At 37.2% G+C, this 23,889-nt stretch overlaps 1 protein-coding gene across 1 annotated transcript in view; it reads right to left on the bottom strand.

Moving 5' to 3' along the window:
- GALNTL6 (polypeptide N-acetylgalactosaminyltransferase-like 6) overlaps positions 1-23,889 on the bottom strand; it is a 429,682-nt gene that overhangs the window by 248,382 nt on the left and 157,411 nt on the right. Inside the window, exon 3 of the mRNA XM_420520.8 lies at positions 11,014-11,152. Within this exon, the coding sequence (XP_420520.3) occupies positions 11,014-11,152 (139 nt within the window). The remainder of the gene's footprint in view (positions 1-11,013; positions 11,153-23,889) is intronic.

Below are 23,889 nucleotides of genomic sequence, written 5' to 3'. Positions count from 1 at the left end.
TACACAAACATGTGTGCATACAAAAAAAAAAAAAAAAGACAAAGCAGTATAGCTCCGCTGGCACCAACCTTCTGGATAAATCAGATACAATGGTATTTTCAACATTATCACCACAAATCAAAAGTTATCAAACTTGAACTACACTTTCAGATATTGCTCTTCTTGAGCAGTTTTGCCTTTCTTTCCATAAGCTTTCCTTCCACGTTATTTGAGCATTTAACTGGTATTTCTTATCAAATTTAACAATACAGTACTATCCTTTGTACCCTATGGACTTTCACGGGAGATGTTGAGAACTGAGGACTCTAGAGCATGAGTTGTTTCCAAACTAATTTTAAAAGCACTAAGGACTTCCACTCTGCCCAAAATATCTTCCTCTTCTTTTTTTTCTTTTTCCCAAGATTAGACAATTTACTGTGCACTGCTTTGGTGGACAATAGGTTGGCCATGAGCCAACAGTGTGCCCATATGGCCAAGGCCAATAGCATCCTGGGGTACAATAAAAAGAGCATGGCCAGCAGGTCAAGGGAGATGATATGATTCTCCCCTCCCTCTGCTCTGCCCTAGTGATGCCACATCTGGAATACTGTGTTCAGTTCTGGGCTCCCCAGTTCAAAAAAGACAGGGATCTCCTAGAAGGAGTACAGAGGACAGCCACAGAGATGATAAAGGACCTGAAGCATCTCCTGTATGAGAAAAGACTGAGCGACCTGGGTCTGTTTAGCCTGGGGAAAAGAAGACTAAGGGAGATCCAATTAGTGTTTATAAATATCTAAAGGGAGGCAGGAGACAAATGGATAAAGCCAGGCTCTCCTTGGTGGTGCATTGCAATAGGGCAAGGAACAATGGCCTAAAACTTGAACATACAAAGCTCCATACAAACATGCAGAAGAACTTCTTTATGATAAGGGTGATAGTGCACTAGAACTGGTTGCCCAGAGAGGTTGTGGAGACTCCTTCTATGGAGATATTCAAGACCAACCTGGACAACTACCTATACAAACTATCATAGGGTACCTGCTTTCACAGGAGGTTGGATGCAATGATCTTGAGGTCCCTTCCAACCCTTGCAATTCTATGACTCTGTAATGATATGCCACTTCAAGCATAACTGCTGTAAGGAGAGATAGTAGCAGATGTGGTCGCCTTTAACCAGATGCAGATCACCAAAGAAAGGCAGCGGTCACAATTCAGTAATAAAGAAAGAATAGCTTACCCCTCTCCAAGGATCCAGGCTCACCAAACACTCCAAAGGAGACGATCTCCTGGTAGAGACACCCTTGCCCTTGAGGCTGCCACCCCTTAAATGACTTAGGGAAGGATGGACCTAGAGTCCACTCCTGCTCACACAGGTGAATTGCTCACACCAGTGCTCCCAGAGCTGGTCACACCCCTTCTCCAGGTGCTCAATCACTGCTTCAGGCTATGACTTAACTGTTTCCATACAGCTGTGTTTCAGCAACCCCAGGAGTACTGTCGTTTTCCCACTGTTTTGAGAAATAGAACTTAAAGAGCTATACAATACTGTTTATTATAAGCACCTAATGCAAGCATCACCAGAAAACTGGCTACTATGAAATCAAGACTTATTTATTTAACAAAAAGTTAAGGTAGAATTTATGAATAAGTTATTTGCATAGTGAAATCTGAAGCATACACAACTGACAAACTGAACTCTCTGCTTATCTTAAACACTGTTCCTACATTATGTTATTATAGCTGGACCATCACATGCTTTCAATCACTCAGAAACACTTACAGACTGATTTTAATTATTCCTTCAAAACATAGAATTCTTCTATGCTGAAATAAAAATTAAAACTAAGTTCCTGAATAAAACACTTCTAGAGTCAGTTTTGAAGTTGCAGGCAGACTTCCAGAAGGTTAAAAGAATAGCAGTTGTTCTATTCCCAAAATATTATCTTGCCAAAATTAGAAAACAAGTGCCACAATCATCTGGAAACTATTTACAGCAGGCCCTAATAAAATACAACACAAGATCACCCTATAAGAAGAGGTAGCGCAGAGTAGTTCTAATTGCTTGTTACCTACTATTGAGAGTACTAAGACTATTGATAGACCTTTTAGTCTCAAAAGAGGAGATAGTCTGCTCTGTTGGGCAGAAACAAACAAGTGACATCATTTCATTTCAAGGCATAGTGATAGCTTTGTTTAACTCCCTGATGAGTTTTAGGTTCAAAAAAATAATAATCCTACAATATCATATAGTTAAGAAAAGATGCAGAACCACGACATTTTGCATCTTTTCTGCTTCTCTGCTAACAGAAATGTACAGAGATCCACTAGCGCTGTAGGAGAACAAATGAAAGAAAATGGGCTTCAAAAATGATCATAAAGGAGAGAGTGCTGGCACCATTTCAGCCGCTTCACGGCAAGAGTTGATTCATAAAAGCAGCAATTTGTTTGGCCCCGTGGATATAACAACAGCAATATTTTATGCACGTTAAAGGATGCCAGTAACAATGTCTTGGCCAGTTACCAGGTTCTGTGCTTTCTAGACACATCAACTACCTTGTAAACTGCCCTTTCTGAAAGATAATAGCATAGGAGAAGTTAAATGTCTTTCAGACATCCCACTGCTGCATTTAGAAAGCAAGGTAGCAGCCTCCTGCAGCAGTTACTTCATCATAAATGTAGACCACCTCCAATTTTCTCACGTTACAGAAAAAAGTAAGTTACAGCAAAATAGAATCAGCCTGCAACCTTTCTTCTACCAGCTGTCAGTACATGCTCTCTTAGCAGATCTGACTTTTTCTTCTTATTCTTTAATAAAAGAAACTACAGCACCCAGTGGGCACTCAGCTGCTGACAAGCCCATGACAAAGCTACCAAGACACAACATTTTTCCAGTGAAGATTTACATAGTAATTGTCTTAGCATGTCAAAGTGTTCAATTTACAGCAACAAGCTTCAGTCACACTGTGTTTCTGTTCCAATCTAGCCTTGTCAACTGCACCTGATAAAGTAGTGATAACTGATAATTTCTACTGCTGTTTGACAAGGCTGTAAAATTAGCCTGGGTGTGAGCTGATGGAGGGGAAAGTAATCTTTACTTTCACAGCAGTTCTCAGTTGGGAAGCAAGAAAGCTTTACCGAGTATAGGACTCAAATGTCACAACACTTCCTCTTCCCTACTGGAACAAATAAACCTTCTGCGAAAACTTATTACTATGGTCAGAGAAAAAGAAAGATGCAATTGTACAGCAGAAATTGTTTGTATTATTGCTGTTAAAATTAAGTGCAGTAACAAAAAAATCAATGCATCTTAGAAACTACATAAGAAGAGCCTTGCATCCTTTATGCGGGTTTTCACTCAATAGTGACTTCATAAGATCATGAAGCTGAGTTAGGTGCTTGCTATTTCACATCTGTGTCATTTTGGTCAGTCACGGGCAATCACTCCAAAAATTCTGCATGGCTTCAAAGAAATCAGAGTGTTTGTTCATTATTCAAATAGCAAGTTTTCCCTAACCAAGGAAAGAGAGCATACAAGACAGATGAACCATATGACACAAAGCATGTCTATGCTTGCAAAGCCTTGTTCTACAAGATAGCAAAGTTTAAAACTTCATCACTCATGGCAAAATCTTAAGATACATATCTCTGTAATGTGCTTTAAGAAACTCACCTATTTATCCATATATATTAAATCTAGGCTTTAAAAAAATGAATGCATATGGATGCTTTATCCCATCTCAAAACTACTCACTTAAAGGGAATCTTACATCAGCAGGCATCTTAGTACTGTATTTCAGCTTTAACCTTGCACTTCATCACCTATGAATGCCTATTCCAGCAAGCAATCCAATTTATATAAAATGTATACATGTATACACACACACCCCTTTGTTTTTTTGAGAGAAGAATATAAAAATATCAATGTACTCAAAATTCATTCATCACAGCAAGCGAACTTATCTGATTGCCTCTCAGAAGTCATGCAGGCCTTAAGAGAATGGGCACAAAGCCTCTAATACAAGTCTATGTTTGTCTTCCTGACTGAAGAAAAATGAAGAGGATCAAAGCTCAACTTTTCATTGTTTCAAAGTACATTCTAATCACACTGCTTTAGTAACAAACCAATCTTTGACGTTCAACTACCATTGATCCTCAGTTCCAGAAATCCTAGGTATTCTTTTACAACTTGACTGTGTGCTCCAGAGCTATACTACAGGCTGCCAAAGGTCAGCCACGTCTTTTCCATACTAAATGTACTGCCGCTAAACACAAGATTACGACCACATTCTACTTGACTGAGAATACAATAGGATACTGTGAATCATCTAGAAATTCTCTTAAAGTGTCAGAGAGGACAAAACATTAGTGCATACAGAACTCAAAGCACAAAATAAAGGCTGGAACCCATTTTATCCAAAACTCCCTCCTTAACTGCAATGACATCAGAGCAGAGAATTACAGGAACAGTATCTGATTACTGAGGAAGCACAGAATTGCATGCAGTGCTATACTGTGAGATGATGAGCATTACTGCAAGGTATCCCAGAACAACAAGGAAAATGCAAACGTACTGCAGGACCTTCCTCTGCTGGAAGCAAGAAGCTCAGGACTCAGCACTTTCAGGTTTTCTCAAGCCACTGGATCAAGTTACTCCAACATCATTAAGTTCTTTGTCCCTAATTAGTGAAAGAATATAGTGGTTGCTGCATTACCCACATTCAAATAGATAGAGAATGCAAGCCTTCCTATCTCCGGAACACTTCAATTATATAAGGGATATATGACTGAAGTTTACAGTAAAGCTTTCAAATGTTAGTAGATAGACCAGATGAGAAAATGTATCTGTGGGTTTGGTGAACAAGAACTAGGGGGTATTTGATGCAGATAACATCAGGTTGGTCTAAAACATGTTTTAAAACGTTCCTGCATTACACAGCAGTCAGTTGTCTGTCTGTGCAAAAGGCTGCAAGGTCTGTAAGTATTAGGAAATTCAGTAATAAACTAAACTAAGCAAGAATAAGCACAGTATGCCTGTACAAAGACACCGAGGGCTATAGGCTGTATATATCATCCAAAAATCCAATTACCATGCATGCTGAAAGAATCCAGAAGAAACAAACCGGAAGAAGAAGCCAGGCTCACATTTTTCTTTCAATATCACCTTTCAGTACAGATAAGATAAAATAATGGGTGAGATACTATTAGGTCCGACTGTTGTCAACAACATCAAAGTCACAGCAAGCAGGCATGGGAGAAAAAGCTGTGAAAAAGTTGCAGTCAAGCCTCACAGACCATAAGCACCAGTGTGATCAGCAAGTTCTCACGTCTGCTACCACATCTGGTGGTCAGGGCAGCCTTTGGGAAATCAGAGCTCAGTAAGGTCATTCGTAATCCAATCAGCCAAAATAAAGAAGTTGTTTTTTCATTCTAGTCTCACTGCACATTTCCAGTCCTTACTGCATGACATACAGCAGCTAATTCTGTTGCTAACAAGAGTGTACCTGCAATTTATGTGAGTTTTTAGTACTAGCACTGAAATTTCACTTGCTTAGCAGTATGCAAACTTATGCAAGATGATAGATGCTTAACTGTATGAAGTAAAAAAATGCCCAGAAATGAAGTGAGACTTGATATCAAAGAACAAGGAAGGTATAGGGAAGCTTTAACTGAAACTATTAAATTGCCAGCAAACATAATCATGGTATTCACCTGTGAACTGCAGAGGTCTGGAACTCCAGAACATTCAGTCTTTCTCACTGATCTTGAAGTTAAATGTGCTTTCCAATTGCAGTACTGTTTTTGAGAGCTAAAAGTCTTAACCACTGCCAAAAGCTAACGGCCTTGGCTATCCCAGATGCACAGAACTTGCTGTAGGGTAAATACTCTTCAGTATTCCTTTCCCTACTGTATTTAGATTTCACAGTTATGTTTATCGCAGCTTGCTATTTTCTCAGCAGTATGAGAGGCTTTACTGCAATGCAGGCAACATGCAAAGCATTCAAACCCCACAAGAACGACTTTGCTGCACCTGTATAAACAGCTTGCTTCTTATATATATATTTTTTTTTCCAGTAAACAGACCTATCAGTCTTGGGCTATCCTTACTGACCTACTCAACACTGCAGCTACTGCTCCTCACCAAAAGGCTGGAGAGGGAATCATCATTCTTCGGCCCCATTTTAGATGTTACTACCATAAAAACATGCACAGAAAGCATCCAGAAAGCACCTAGAAATTATCCCATTGGTACTACCAATACATATCTTGTAGAGGAACTGACTGCAGGCATGACAGAGACAGAAGGCCACAAGTTTTCTCAAGCATAAAATATTTCTGATCCTGTTTTTGAGGAGCTACACTTTGAATGAGATGCCCTGAAGCAATTGCAGAGAGCAATCTGGCGAGGCCTGGAAATGGGGACATTGCCTATCATGTTTTGGCACGGATGACTTTCCACCTTCACTACATTACACGGTAACTGCACCAGGAAAAAGCAGTCAGTAATAACCTCCAGCTTTCTCACTACCCCTCTAGAAGCACAGTTTGTGCTTCATCAGCTGCTCTGAGGCCAGATAAGGTTAATATAATACTAACAAACATCAATACAAAGAAAGGCAGCCCTTTGTAGAGAAGTCTGAACCAACACTTTTCTGAAGTACCGGAAGTGGGCTAGCAGATTTTGTGGTTTGTAGACTGCAGTCAAACTAAGCATAAGAGTAAGCAAGTTAGAAAAAAAAAGTTGCATCAGCTAGCTAATAGCTGTTCCAAGTTAAGCACACCCAGAGTGCCTCTTCAGCATCCCTTGATAGCAGTGACATCTGCCCTCTGAACAATGAGATGGCACGGAATTATTTCTCTACTGACTACGGCAGAGATTACTTGAGTGCCTCTGAGCTAAATTTTACAACTTCTCATGGAGTTTTCCATCATTAAGCATAAAAAAAAGGAAAGCAGAGAAACCAGCTTCTCATCTGGAGGGAATGGAGCTGCAGAAGAAGAACTGGGTCCAGAGGGCAGAAGCTACCCAATGCCAACCAGCATGTTAGAGGATTCAGATATTAAATACTGCATGATTATAGAACTATAACACCAGCCTTGGATTTTAAAATGCATTTTTCTCCCATATGAGTCTACTAATTCTATGTTGTCATGGTTTTATGATTTTTGGTTATAGGTATTCCACATCATAACATCATGTAGTGCACTGGGAGTTAATGAGTTAATGCAAAATTTACTAAAACATAATTAAGGAATAACAGCAACTCCACAACTATTCCAAAGACCCCCAAAAAACACAAATAAAGCAGAACACAACAAAAGCAAACAAGCCCACACACCCACACAGCTAAACAAAAAACCTTAGAAAGCCTCCCTGCATACTTTTTATTAGCTTCATTTAAAAATAGAAGGGACAGCAACCTTACTGCATTCAAATATTTTGAAATAGAACCATTCAGGCATTCTCTCAGCTTCTATTGATGATAAGAAGTTGAAGAGTTTCAGTTACGCAGAACAAGTATAGTGAAATGTGTGGTTGGGTGTTTTTTTTTCTTTGTTTGTCTGTTTTTGTTTTGTTTTGTTTTAATTATGAAAACAGAAGAACCTCATTAGTTAGTGTTAAGGAGACAGAAGATCTTCCATTTTTATTTCCAAAGAAAGGTGTGTTAAGGCTGCATCTTTTCAGAGGCCTGTAAGAAATATAACATCCTAAGATCTACAAACATTGCTTGGACTTTGAGAGGAAGCCTGCTGGACTACCACTGCCCCCATCCCATACAGCAGGAGCCACTCAACACTTAGATATACTGACTCCATGCCTGGGCATCCTTAGTATACAATACCAATTATTTAGGGTATCAGTATAAATTGGATCTATCTATAGCTCTGGAAACCTAAAAAGGATGAGATTTCTGGTAATAGATTATTCAGGTAAGCCAACAAGGATCTGTTTATCTGTGCATGCACAAATGTAAGCAAGTATTATACAAACCACAGATACAAGAATTGTTGTCGGAATAAACCTATGTGAACACATCTACAATATGGAAGATCTTGAATCATAATGCTTGCAGTTTCTTGGCAACCAGAATCAACTTGAATTCTTTTGATTCAAGAATGAATAGCTAAAAAATTATTAGATGCTCTAGTTTATGAGGAATTAGGAGTTTCAAACAGTATATACCACAATTTATATTCACTCTTTAGGCTAGGTGATTGCAATCATTCCCCCAAGCCTCATCAGAATTCCATTTTGAATGTAATTCAAGCATGAATCAGATTTGTTTTACTTGAACAAAAGCAGTAAACACGGATTATTTCAGAATGTAGAGAAGATAAGAATTAATGGTAAATGTTAGACAATTCAACAGCAGTTTTCCTTTCCAACAGACAATGATCACAATTTTATCTACTGTCTTTAGGAAGTTTGTTGTATTCCAGGCTAAAGCAAGAGGCATAGGCCAGCAAAACAAGCAAACAAACAGCCTCTAGTTCTGTTGGGTTTTGAAATATTTTTACTACTAGTACAGAATTTTAACTTTAAATAGTAATTCCATGGCCAACTCTAAACGTTTCCCAGAACTCAACTGTTGCCTTCATCTTTAGGTGACAAGCAGCCTTATCTTCACTAAATGCATCCTGAAATCCCAATGAACTGAGATGGCATTTCTGTTTCAGATTTTCATTTGGAATAATAATAAAAATGAAAACAACAACAAGAAACAAAGACCAAACACATACTTAAATCCTATTTTTCTACACTTTGAACAAAAGCCTTAAAGCTATATACTTCTTTCAGATGCTATGGCAGGATCTTTACCTTGAATTATCCATTGACTACCTCCTGCAACAATTCAGGCATTCCAAGGCAAAAGAAGTGTTTCTTACCAGAGAAGACTTTTCCTTCAATATAAACATCTAAAATTTCCCTAATCTTCTGCTGTTATATAGAAAACAAAACTGGCTCCTTTCTAAACTCAGTTTCTGCATGGAATTTACAAGGGAAAACCAAAGACCATATATGAGAAACAAACAAAATCTGTCCCTGTTCAGATACACTTTGCACTGACCTGTCTTGCAAGCCCTGTTTCTATAGATAAATAAAAGCAGCTCAGTAAGGTTGATTGGTTGTTTCTACTTACGGCTGGGGGGTGATGGTAGGCAAAGAACAGAGGATTAGTTAAAGTAACACTGTGAGCATCCACTTCCATGAAACTGGTACAGAAATAAGACATGAAAGAGCACATAGAAATGGCAGAAATATGGTTCAAGTGCAGCTAGAAGAGAAAAAATTGATATGGGAGATATTAGAGGAATGCAACAGAAACATATAAAGGACTCAGGAAAGTTGTTAAAGTGGCCTTAGAATAGAACTTAACTGTTTCATTCCTCCAGAGATTTTTACAGCAAGCATATTTTCACTTCTTAAAAAGGAAAGGAGCATCCATCTGAGTAAATCTTTCTGAAGCACTCTAAATATGTCACACTCAGAGGAAATAAGCAAGAATACTATTAAAAAACCCACAACAAAAATGAGAACCCGAGTCTCTCAGAGCTCAAACATCTAACCGCTTGCTTTGTTCCCTTCATCCCCTTGCCAAAAGACATATTTTGCAAACCCTGATCCCAGTTTCCAAAGAGAACAAGGAGAAAGATCATTTGGGTTAAAAAGAGCAAGTTATCTATCTCTGCATACTTCCAGAATACCAGTTTCTTAGAGGTGGGACTTGAAGTTTATTCGGTTCAAGACTTTGTAATAATGTAACTTTGCTAAGTGATTTCAGAAATATAGGAACTACTACAGCTGTTTTAATATATTTTGGTCTTAACTGCAAGATTCATTACTCAGTTTTTATTGCATTCATGAAGGTTTTTTGTTTTTCTTTCAAAGTTTCTCTACAGACAGCACGAAAACTATTTTATTTGGTTCTTTAAATCAAATCCTAACTTGTTTCAAGGAGTAACCACCAGAAGCACAGAGCCTACTTTTGTCACCTTACTATACTTCTTAGTATGCAAGCTATGCACAGAAATATGTCTTACAAGATGATGAAGTCAGTTAACTAATGGACAGTTTATGTTACAAGTGTTTAATGTATGGAAAGTAATGTGGACACGACAAGTCAGTTCACTCAGGAAACTACAATAACATCCATCACATAAGACTTCATGAAGGTCATAGGAACCTAGCTGAACTGGAACATGAAAATGATACCTTGAAGGTTCAAGTTTCCCAAGTGAGACACTCAAGTGAACCCAATGACAGATAGGGCTAGGTTTGGAGGAGGAGGGGGGCACAGAGAAAGGCTGGCACAGCACCAACATACTTCTACCACAGCATTTCTGAGAACAAATTACTCACTTCGCTTCTGGGGACACATGGGGAAATGTCAATGACTATGCAGATAGTAGTGAGTGAGAAATAAATTACCAAAAGATCAACTTGCAAAAACATACAGAGAGCATAGACATGCCACCTCTCTTTTGTATTTAATAATTATCTTCTGCAGTTTTAGTAATAGAGCATGGAAGAAGAAGATGCAATGGTATTTCTCTTCCTCTCCCCACCCCATCAAGATCTGAAGCTTTTTTATGTAACAAAACCAGCATAAACTGTTTGCAGACACTGGTCCAAAAATTTAACCAATTAAGGTTCATGCAACTTCTAAGTCTGCCACCAAAGCTCTGCAACTATTAACAAGAGAGAAGCTGAATAAAGTTTTCTAAATGTGAAGTGTTATCTATCTCTACCTAAGAAACCACTACACCCAGAAACGTCATAAAAATCATTTTGTAACATTTTGTAACAGAAGAGGTCTTCTATAGTCTTTGTATGTAAATAATAAGATGGGAAGCCAGCTTAAAAGACAGAGAATATGATTTAAGTATAGTGAAAAATTTACTATTTCCTATTTAATGAAACAGGCACTTTGTTGGCTGAGCTCTCCTATTCCACTTTCCAGGAAAGCAGCTTATTTAAATATATTCAAAGAGAAAAACCTTAGAGTGAAATAGTCCATGGGACAATTTACATACTTAGGATGTCGGATGTCTGGCAGAGACCGCTCCAGTGCTATATTGTTGCTAACAAATATGTTGAAGCCATTTTCTCTATAAGCTGAATCATCATGGTCTTCCTCTGTCAGAGGGTAGGGCTTTCCATGTTCACCTTTCCCTACAATGAAACAAAATAATTATTTGTCTCAAACTGATAGCACAGAATGGACTACAAAGACAAAAAAACAGATCAATTAGTGCATTGGCTCTGAAACATATCTACTTAACTTCTTCCAACGTCTTTATTGATAAACATAGGAGATAAAGAATAAAATCTGTTGAGATATTCCTAAATTAGCTTAGCATAGGATTCAGAACAAGTGCTGCAGAAGAGGCACACTTTCAGCACAGAGCTCATTCTCTCTCTGGTGTGCAGGATTGGCTCATAGGGATGACAAACTTCTTACTCCAAGATAAACATCAGAACAAAACTTATGCCATCTTTGCTTCTGGAACAGAAGTTATTTTCCTTGGCCCTGTTTCCTCAGATTGGAGTTGGAAGGTAAGTAAAACTTTATTTTGCAGTTAAGGGAAAAGAGCTTTTAATCCATTTCTTACTCTTCATCACAATTTTTTTTTTTTTCACAGTTCCATGGGCCTTTTTTTCCCCTTCTTTTGTTGCTTCAAAAATCTAATAGAACACTTAACTAAATTGGAAGAAAAAAACAAACCAAAAATGTGTTCTTTTCACCTCATGAAAAGTCTCAGTGACCTTTCTCTGTTAATTTTATGGAATTCGCAATTACATATCTATGAGGAAAACAAAACTTTCACACAACAAGCTAGATTTACTAATGATATTGAGGTAACACAGTTGGACTCTTAAGTACAGGCAGAACAGTGAGATTAAATTTCTCCTCTACAATACTTCAATCACAATTTCAGGGAAAACTAGATTTAAGCTGTATATCCTTTGGTACTTGGGCACACATCTCAATCATAACAAGCATCTCATCATATGTCTATTAAAATTATGCACTGTTTCTAATGGTAGTTACACTATTTTGTTAAATTACTTTACAGTAAAGCCATTTCAGCACAGGAGTGTGCAATGCCTGTTGCCTGCATTTTACCTGGTTAAGATTTCTACAGTGAAACAAGTAACCAATAAAGCAATACTCCTGATTCTCCAAATACAAACATATAAAGCAGGTAGAAGAAGAAACATAAGAAGTCCCTCTTGGTTCAACCAGGTTGCCTTCCTTTCAGAGACACAGTCAGCCTAAAGCCATTTTATCTGTAAAAATTCAATTTGTAGATTAAGCTAAACAAAGTCTTTTTGCATCAGAATCCACTTTTCATAGTAGAATTCTGAATGAAGGGATGGTTTTCAGCAAACTGTTTCTGACTGATCTGAGAAAATGGAGCACTCGGTTATGCAGTGCTTTAGCAGGCAAAACACTTCCCTACACACACTATTTCCAATGTATGCTTCAGCATTAAGGTTGAGGGCATGCAACATTCCAGAATAAACAGTAATGAAACCAAATGTTTTGCTCTGGGCTCCTTAAACACCCTTGCACTCCAAGGGACCAGCCAGATGTCCTCAGCACTTCTAGTGTCTTCACATTGCCGATTTGGTTTCAGAAAGTGGTCACTTCAGTTCCCTAAAGAAACCAGCTGCTAGTTCCCTGGCAAAGGACAGGCTTTCTATTCCAGCTTTTTGTTCCCAAGTTAATTCTCATCAACTCACTTGGCTTGCTTAGTACCTACCTCAGGCAACTATACCTTTCTCTCTTCCAGTGAGAGAGCAGAGAATAAACAATAACACTTGAAAGAAAATGAAAACGAGAAAGTCCTTTTCTTTTCAACTATTTTTTTATCCTCTTTGTTCTTACAGAGGACACAGCTCTTCATGCCTACTCATGGTCTCAGGAAGATATGCGTTCCTCTACATCTCACTGATCAGCTTATAACCACTCCGTTCTTCTCCCTCAGTGCACACTCATAAGAAAATAGCTCCTCTCACTTGAGATCTTATAAGAAAATTAATCTGCTTCCCAGCTAGATTTGGTAAGTAACCATGGCCACTTCATCTGGTCCTCAGTCGATCAGGAGCAGCTGCAGGAGGGGATGAAGAGGAAAGCAAAGCAAGCCAGGAGAAACAGTCAGTGGTACCCTTAAAGACTATGAATCTCTGTCAATGGTCTAAGAAGTTCAAACTGCACGAATAAAGAAGTTTAAAATGGGCCATACAATCAAAGATGCTGTAGTTGCTAATTTTCAGATTTTTTTTCAGATAAAATATTCCTTTTATCCCAAATCTTGCACAAACGTACAATTTCACTGTAAGTCTTAATGAAAATAATTGATGTTATTTACAAAGGGGGGAAAAACTGAATTCTGAAATACTCTTCGGTTATGTTGTTTCATTACTAACAGGTATTTTGTCATTTTTATTTTAAAACATCTCTGAGATACACATTATCATATCCTAAAACTAATATGAATTTTTATGATTTCATACTTAATATGGGGAGGAACTAAACATTTCAGAGTGTTACTCAGAATTCAATTAGATCTGTTTCATAGTACAGCGACAATAAGCTACAGTAATTCAAACCCTGAGACAGACATCTTAGCCCCAAGTATTTGACCCACTGCAATATATAGATTGCTTTTGCACGTATACAGGAACTTGGGTCATAAGGTACACTAGAAGTTGTGAAGCATGACTACACCCTGACACTAAAATATATGCTTGGAGGCATGTGGGCTTTTAATAATCCAGTGGGTGTTTCTCCCAGCTTTTACTTGCCTTCTTACCTTTCAGCTGCTCCTGATCAACTAGGGCTGAGACAATCACCTCCCAGCTCCTGCTGTACAGCAGTTGGTTAATTTTTCTAAAAGAGCTCTGGTTAAAAAGAGGTGATTTCTAATGGCTGAACTTGAAGAAGAGAATGTGCTTAGAAGCTGAATATAAAAAAAATAATAATAATAAAATGAGGATTACTTCTGGAGAATCCATAGGCCTGAATGGTTCTCTTTATGCAGCAACTTGCTATATATGAGTCTTCCCAGCATTACAAATTACTGTAAGCATATTAAATTCCCTTCTGTTACTGACTTGCCTTCCTAGATTATTGAAGGCAGTTACCTTCAGTGCACACTGGTTTGGAGATGAACTATACCAAAGTCTACCTAAAATGCCAGAATCAACAGGGAAAAAAATCACAGTATGAGAAGAGTAACATTCTGGTGAAAAAGAGAACCAAGAGACTTACTGTGCAGGCTACAGAACGGTACTTTCAAACTACTGACAGAGAAAGACAAGCCGTCTTGTGCTTGTTGTTCTGCCTGAAGGCAAAACAGCAATTCAGTAAGGCCATCACGGCTATAAAGTTGTGTAGGGAACAGAACAGGAAGCAGGCCCTAGTGCAGCAAACAAAGCCAACCCTAAGACTTGCTCCTAACCCTGTTTGAGGCTGGTTTACAGTTGCAGCAAAAATTACCCCAGGACTTCTTGCTCATTTACTCAGATCTTGGTTTTTCAAAAGGTGGGGAAAGGAGGGGAAGAATCCCGAAGAACCAGAATCATCTGTGTACACGTGTGTTCATCTTGGGCCCCAAACGTTCTGCAGCAGGCTACACTGTGGAGCACAAGAAGAATCTGAACAGTGCTGTTAATTCATGAAGTGCTCTCTAAACTTATTCACTGCAGAGTTCTTACACCTTGATTTTAACTTTTAGCTCATTACTCAATGTAAACAACACTTGGAAAATATGCTAGATTTTTTTTTTTAATGACATCTCTACAGTACTCAAATGTTAAATTTAATATATATTTTTTTTATATTTGATACACCACCACAAAATTCTTATCCAACAACTGTCAAATAAACAAAGAGTAAAGTAAGATAATCTAGACATCCAGAGAAAGTACTGACTTGGTCAAATACCAGATGCTCAGGAATTTTTTAGCTCCAATCAGGGATATTACTGTCCTCTAGGAAATAACACACTCTATACCTAGCACTAATGAATTTAAGTTTTATGCTTGATAGCTTGTGATAATTGATACTTTAAGAAAACCTCAGTTAAAACATCTACTGTTTATATTAAATACAGATGCAACAGAAGGAGAGCAAGCCTTATTTTTCAGCAGATGGCATGAAGGGAAGCTTAGGTTGAGACAAGAAAATCAGAAACATTCTGTATTCTCAGCGCAAATGTGTAATAGCAGAATAATGTCTCTGGATCAGCCAGGCGTGATGATTATGAAGAGAACAGGGGTACTGCTGGCAAAATGTATCATCTGGAAATCAGTTTGAACATCTAACAAAAGAGAAGCTCTGTACAGCTTCAGCATACAGTGGATAAGAGACCTTGCTTGATAAAATTAACAATAAAAAAGCACATTAGAACAGCTTCTGTTTTTTTTTTTCTTTTTTTCTTTTCTTTTTTTTTAATTCCTGTTTATTTACTTTCAGATGAACGTTATCTATAGCTCAGCTGGCATGGTAGAGAAAACTGGCCTTGCCAAATGAGTTGAAGGAAGTTAAACTGCTGCTTGGCATCTTAACAGAGGAAAGTAGGTGGGTAAACAGCACAGTCCACTCACTGTACTGGGGGAAGAACCGTGTACAAATCGTAAGTATTCACTATTTATATCCACTGCTATCAGTTTACTAACACTAAGTATCATAGTCACACCAAGTCAAGGCCACAGTTCATGAAGTATTTAAGCATGTTTTAATTTAGAAATGTCCAAGCTTGATATTTGTGATTAGGAATGAGAATTTTCTACATGCTAAACACTTTACTATATAAGATTTCATTTTAATACATTAAAATAAAAATAAATTTACAGTATATTCTACTATTTTGTATAATAATAACTCTTTAAAGCAATACAAAGGGTTGTGTTTTTTTTTTTTTTTTTACATTATTTCTGAATTATTCTAATGCATTATGTTTGGGTTTTTTTGACTTTGGAAAAAGAATCTGCATAGAAAAATGAGTCAGAATTCTCCCTAAGCATGTACTTCAGTGGCACAGCTTTATACAATTTTTCATCTTTTGCTGTGGAGAAGGTGTTCATATTATTTCAGTATAAGCTAATAAGTATAACAGACAGTCCATTCTGAATTTGGACCACCATCATATTCTGCCTTTTAGGGAAAAAGTGAATTGCCATTTAAAGACTAATGAAATAATCTTATTTATTTCAAAGGCTTTTCTACATCATTCCTCCTCACAGAAGGGGGCATGGTGCGAAGCACATCTGTTAAAATTCTGGTTAAATTATCTTGAAATGAGTGGTGATTTCATAAATGTACGTAATAGGATTTCTCTTTTTGACAGTATATGTCTCATCTACTCCTAGAGTATTTACATTTAGTAGAATTTTCAGCCTGTCCACAAATTTCTGTATTTTGAAACCTACAGAAGATATTTGCATGAACACTTTTTAAGTATGTAAAATTAGTTCGTGACTCAAGTCTACTACAGAAGAGATCTTGGGGAAAAAAAAAGTAGAAAAGGAAGCTACTTCATCAAATCACTTTCTTGTTTCATGCTATGGTAGGCTCCGCTTGCTTTGAACAAATGGTTTTGTGGTTTTACATGTTAACATTCATTTCCACTAAAAAGCATTTCAGATCAAGAAATGGATAAAAGAAACAGTCTACTAACATGTTAAGAGTGAGAAATTAAAACTGTACATGGCTCCCGTGAAAGTAATTGCCTTCATATGAAATAGGTAGAAAATAATACATTTTTTTCTAACCAGAAGAGTAGTGAAGCAATGGGAGACACAATCAGGGGAATGGTGAAAGTCATAAATGGTGAAGAAAAGAATGATGCTGTGCCTCAGAGAGATCATTGATACAACTTTGACTACTGAGTGAGGTTGGCCTCAATCTTAAATTACTATAAACCCTATGAAATGTATTAGAAGGACTAGACATAAATTGCTGGAATTACATATTTTTTTCTCAAACTCAACAAAACTTGCAGAAGAAATGGAAACATAATTGTCTCAATTCTCCTCTACTTTTCCCAGACTTAAGTGTATCCCATAGCTGTACAACTTCATGAGTCTAAATTACAGGAAAGCAATTTGATTGACTTTTTTATCAATGAAAATGGGATTAAAAATGTCTATTTGTTTTATTTTCTTGGCTACTCTATCTGGTAACAGCTTGGAAAACCATTGCACTAAGATTTACAACGCTGAATTATTTATTACATAACTCTGTCAAATTCAGAGGCAATATAAAAGGCTTTTCCTTAGCGTTACAGATACAGCTATAATCAAATCTTACTTATGCAATTGGGAGAAAACAAAATCCCTGGCATCTAAATCATGAGCAATACATCTTTCAGGCGAGAATAAATCATTTATTTGTAAATATATAATAAAATTTATTTATTACTGTTTCAAGATCAAACCAATATAGAGAACAAACAAAAATTCACTGCAGTTTTCTGATAGAAAACATTCAAGTCCAAAGTATTTTATCATCATTCAGATGCCAGTAGCATATATTTGATTTCTTTTCAAGGACCATGCAGTCCTTAGTAAGTGGTTTGGAAAAGTTATTGGGCATGAATATAAGGCCTTGTGCTTTCACAACTGCTGTTACAGTAACATGATGGTCGGCAGGAGAAACATGAACTAAATTACCTCCCTCGTCAGGAATGCTTTATGCAAGTACCATTGGTTGGAAGAAAAAGACAAAACTTCAAATTTTGTAATTAGATTGCCTGCTCACTACTGCAATTGGAGAAAAAAAAAAAACGAAAAAAAAACCAAAACAAACAAACAAAAAAAACCTTACCCAAAAAACACAGAAGAGGGATGAAGGATGAATATGTTCCTTAAAGTTTTGAGAGTGTGTGTCCATACTGTATTGTAGTTGAATCTTTAGAACACTGTTTGCTTAACACTAGCATGGGATAAAAATGAAAAGAGTCTATTGCTAACATAGAAATGAGATATATGCTTATGTTTGTGACGCATTTCCCTATTCCTCAACAATAAGAAATTCCACACAACATGATAAAGTAAGAGCATTTCCTTGAGAGGAGGATCTGAGATACAAGTGGGAACCTCTGAAATAGACTTATTTTACATATGCATTCTTACTATGTTTGAAAAGCATTAGTGTTAAAAGAAATGCATATCAAAGTGAAAAAATACAGCTTTTTAACTGCATTACACATAACTTTCAGATTTCCATAGACTATCCAGACTGAGGCTGTGTCTTCATGTTAATCTAAAGATTGTAACTTCTGTGTCAGAATGCAAAAAAAAAAAAAAATGGCATGAGATTTTAAGATGTGAATTGAGAGAAGCAGATTAATAGTATTCTGCATACGCTGTGGGAATAGCTTTGTGTGCTCTACAGAGCAGAAACTGCTGCCAGAAGACACAATGATTTGGTGGGTGTCTAAAAGTTGGGAAAAGCACTGGCAGCGGTGAGCAGCCCAGGGAAGTAAGGCAGTTAACAGAGCAGGGAATGGCAAAGGCTGGCAAAGTGGCAGAATCTCCAGGTCACATTGGCAAGGCTCCGGCAACTTGAATCGGCTCCTGTTACACTACAAGGATCAACCTTAACAAGTAAGGGGGACTTTAGTACAGAAGTGATGAACAATCAGCTGCCCTAGCCAAATTGGACTGCAAATAACCATCGCTATACTTAAGGAATTAGTTATTTGCTTATCTTTAATAAAATATTGTTCGCTGAGCCAATCAATTTGCAGGAAGAGAAAATGAGCTCTGTGCTCGTGAGCTTAGCTTTCCCAGATATCCAGGCACTCCACTGGATATTGCTCTGAATTTCAGCCTGGCCCCTGCTGCTGACGTTTGCATCCTAGCAGAAAAGGCACATTACACAGCTAAGCAGAGATGGATTTTTCCAACTGTTATGATAGCATTTATATTATTCATTGTATTTTTCTTATTTTACATCCAGACAGTGGGCTGTATCTTAAATTCGTGCATGTTCTCAGTCAATAATTAATTTCTAAATCTTATAGACTATACTTTCTGGAATATTAAGGTAATATATCCCTTGCCTTTTTCATTCCTGTGTAACATAAAAAATGCCACCTCTGAATTTCCAACGTACGTTGCTGAGCAAAAATACAGTGCATGGGGGGCAGGAAATTGCTTCCAAACGCGTCATGAGGTTAGCCTGTGGCACTGTCGTATCTCAGCAAACAGAAAACTAGATGAACTCTGAAAAGTAAACTGTCCAAATATTTGAATAAATACTTTATAAGAATAAATATGTTTTTAAAAAATCTACAGCTTGTAACGCTTGCTTCAAATACTGCAATGGTTTGATAAGCAGAAAGAACCCTTGTACCCTCTTTCCCACTTTAATAAATCTAGATTAAAAGAAGGAAGGAAAAAAAAGAACATACTATTTGATATGTCCAGTGTATTTAGAAAGCCACTGTTTACTATGCAAGATAAGCAGCAACACATGCTGTTTTGATATGAACTGCTCTATCACTACAGCAGAGCAGCAATATCCACAGCAGTGTTCTGCAGGCTGAACTGAATCTAGTCACGACCCTGTAGCCAAGGGATGCGCAGTACATCTTCTCTTTAGTCTAAATACTTATCACCGAATGCCACAGCCACAGGAATGTGTTTTTCATTTAACATTGGGACAGACTGGCTGTAAACCATTAATCAGAGCCAAACCTTGTAAGCCCTGAATGAGCAAGCATGTGAGAAAGAGAGTTCAGCCATAAAAAGGCTTCACAAGGTAACCAGATTACCTGAAGAACGTTTGTTTCAGTGCTTAGATAAATTAATTCATATAAAACTATTTCAAGAATAGTATTGTAGCTGTCGCTAGTGCTGGGAGATTTTCTATAATTAGTGTGTGTGCCTATGCAGATCTCTTAATGCAAAATTGCACTTGCTCAGGCAGTTTTAGGAAAATACTGAAATACAGAACAAAAGGCATTGAACAGCTGTAACTAACACAAGACATTTCCTTCCCCCTTCTTTCTTCATTCTAAAATGTATCATAAGCATGTGCTGTTTAATGCATTCCATCGCAGAATAACAACAGGATGTGCCACAGAACAACTCTACTATTAGGAGTTCTTTAATTTATTTTATTTTTCACATGAATCAGTCTAAAGTAGCTCTGGAAGGTGGCTGTGTGGCTGTTACACAAATAAGATGGAATAGCCTGTAAAAAGGAGTTTAGCTATGCATGAGTCCACAGTGTGCAATAAAAGCACTACCCCATGGTGTGCATCCCACAGAGAAAAAATACATGAACTGTCACAGCTTCCAGTAAATTTAGATTTAGCCTGTAAGACCTCTACTAGAAAAAATGTCTGTATCCATTCTTACACATGGAGATATTAAATGCTCACAGCTGAAGTGTAAGGCAGTCCCAGGAACAAGAACTGACTTTCAGCACCATGACTCAGTAACAAGACCATCCTATCTCCTTTTGTAAAGTTGAGAAAAGCACTCATAAGCAAGAGGAGTTTGCGAACTTAGGGCCAAGACGCTAAGTTCCTCAGGCAGTATGTCTGAATTTTATTGCATATTCAAGTCCACATAGAGCCATAGCACTATACAACTCAGTCTCATTGTTCTCAGATAATATGAAACTGAAGCCCAGCATGCACATAAGTGCCTAGCTTAATAAAGACATGACTGCAAAACTCAGAGGTACTAGAATATCCTCAAGACAAGCTGTGTGATCCCAGGGAACTGAATCAGCAACGTATCCTTACGCTTTACTTAAAAAATAGTACATTTTTTCTACTAGACCTAAAGTAACACTTTGTATCTTGATGCTCTTTTCTCCTTTCCATGTCTTCTTTTGTCAAATCAGTCACTCTCCTCTTCTGAAAATGATATTGATACTACTGCAGCTGCATATACTCAGAGGCATCGTGCTTCTCAGTAACTGCCTTCCTCTCCTTTTACAAGACACCACTTCTGCTATATTCATTAATTTTGTCTTTTATCATTCATTTGGTGGTTAAAAATGAATTCTTCATTTGTAAAGAGCCTTACAACTGACAGATATTCTTGCGGTAAGGAGAACTAAACGTAATGCTTGACCTGGCATGAGCACAGCTCTACACAGGCTTTGTCCTCCCCAGTCATTGATTCACTTGTTTCTGAATATCAAGAGCCTAATTAATGTCAACTGTTTTTCAAGTCTCTGACATAAATTTGACTAAACTTCTGTACTAAAGCTGACTGAAATTGTGAGTCAATATACTGTGGAATCAAGCAGAGACAGATGTGGAGACTCAACAAAATCACCTTCAACCATGAACTGAATTCCAACTAATGAGTTTAAAATATTTTTCTGTTTGAAAGGACAACTCAACACCTACAGAACGCAACTGAGAATTTATCCCAAGGCCCACATTTATATATTACTCACCAGGAACTTGCATATGCTCAATAAGAACATTTTCAGAGGGGTTAATATGCTGAAAACTGATGTTTGAATTCAGCCAAAAGTATTTGCTGAATTCCTTTCTATTTGCTGAAGTCTGGACTAAAGGAAGCAAATAAATATATATATATACATATTGTAAAACAAACTCTTAAAAATTGTGTACACTTTATGAACCAATGCAGTACTTTCTCATCCATCACAGCAAGAAAAAAAAAGTGTTGAATATCAAACCAGAGTCTCATACGCATACAGCTTTAACTTTAACACGCAACAACTACCTGAAAATTTGTTCCTCATTCAGAAAAATTTCAAAAATACTAAACTCTGTCATGCTGACTCATGATGTAATTACACAATACACAATAATTCTCAATTCTACTTTCACACATATGAGAAAAAGCCCCTCAATAAATCCAGTCTTTGAGGAAAAGGGAGGGATCTTTGACAATCATGCTACAAGAGCTAGCATACATGCCTCTCTAGCCGTCTATGACCAGTAACAGACGAGGATATTAAGCGGAGATTAACTTAAGTTGTAGGCTTTGTTTCAGAAACATTACCAGAAATACTACCTTTTAAGTTGCTGTTGTTAAATCATCTCTTCATTCATTGGACAACTGCTTTAACTTAGAGAAAGCAATTCTGCACACATTATTTTTTTTTCCAGTACTTTCTCAAGGATTAAAATTAACTTTTAAAGTAGTTAAAAACATCAACATGTATAGCTGAAATTGAGAGAAATTATGACAGAGGACTTAGACTGGACTAAATCCTGTTGACACTGAGGAAGACTTTCTGTATAAAATTAAATTTGGCATTTTTAAATGTTTTCAACTTTTGATGTATTAAGTTAAATTTATTCTAGTTATTGAGTCTTGATTCTTTCATTTTCACTATATTTTCTGGATATCTGGATATCTCTGGATAATCAACAATGCTTTTGCTAAAATCAGATGTGAAGTTGACAGAAATCATTAGTAATGAGCTCGTTTCCTCTACAATACATTCATCCTCCTGCTCATCTGTGAAAATTAATGAATACACACAAAGCTACTGAAAGAACTTGTCCTTCAATAGGCCTTTAATGCCTGTGAGAGTTTGTGCTAAAAATAAATAAATAAATGAAAAAGATGTCTATACGTTTCATTCAGATTTTACACAAAGCAATGAGAAACCTTCCAGTCAATTTCTTTCCCTCCCTCTTCTCCCATTTGTTTGCATCAGCCGACCACGAAATATTTGAAAACCTGACCTGTTTTTTATGAAGGCATTCAGTCAGACATCTGCCCTCAAGGATTCTCATTTAAGGGCCTTCTCAAAATAGGGATTTGGCTCTGGAATTTAGCTCTTAAAGGTAATGAGAATAAGGTTGCCTCAAATTGGGTCTGTACTGAGATAGGCTTGTGAGCTAAAATTATAGCCAAGAATCCGTACTTTCATCAGTACCCTTATTAACATTTTTGAGAAGTATAACTACTATCTACTAAATAGAGACAAAATGAGAAAGTGTCGTTATTGAGAGCTTATGACATTGCTAAGAAAAACTCGAGGACTCCCAAGTTTCCATGTAACACATCAGAATCTGCAGTAAAAGCAAACAAGAAAAGCAAACAAAAAAACCCAACAACAACAACAACAAAATATATATGTGCTTTTATGAGGAAACTCTGGGTGACCTGGGTCTGTTCAGCCTTGAAAAAAGAAGACTCAGGAATGATCTGATTAATGTTTATAAATATCTGAAGTGTGGCAGTCAAAGGGACATGGCCAACCTCTTTCCAGCAGTCTGTGGGGACGGGACAAGGGGAAATAACCATGAACTGGAGTACAGAAAGTTCTGTACCAATATGCAAAGGAACTTCTTCACAGTGAGGGTGGCGGAGAACTGGAACAGGCTGCCCACGGAGGTTATGGATTCTCCTTCTCTGGAGATATTCAAGACCCACCTGGACACCCACCTGTGCAGCCTGCTATAAGGGGCCTGCTCTGAAGGGGGGCTGGACTCAAGGATCTCTAGATGTCCATTCCAATCCCTACAGTCATGTGATTCTGTGATATTATGATCCACATCACAGTTTACTACAAACTTCAAAACAAAATATTATCAGCTGGGGAAAAAGTCATTTAAATGTCATTCAGAAGTGGTAGTATGGTAGTAACTAGCTTAACACTTACTGATTAATAACAGCTAATTAAAATGTCAGCCCTCTAGAACTTTAAGAGCTCACAGCTTTCACTCTTCTTTCTGAAGCATGTGAAGCTTGGATTTTTTCCCAGTATAACCACTTCAACAAAAGCTAGGAAAATATATATATAGAAAAACATATTAACTAACATTTTGTTTATTTAGAGATTTCTTTTAATTTTTGCATAATATTAAAATTAGATCAGTCTCTCAACTACAAAATCCACTTTCAAGTACATCAGCAAGATAAAGTGTCACCTATAGTAACGT

The sequence above is a fragment of the Gallus gallus genome, chromosome 4 (genome assembly GCF_016699485.2).
Source record: "Gallus gallus isolate bGalGal1 chromosome 4, bGalGal1.mat.broiler.GRCg7b, whole genome shotgun sequence".
Classification (NCBI taxonomy): Eukaryota; Metazoa; Chordata; class Aves; order Galliformes; family Phasianidae; genus Gallus; species Gallus gallus.
Note: the sequence above shows the minus strand (reverse complement) of the source record. Positions and strands in the feature narration are given on the sequence as shown.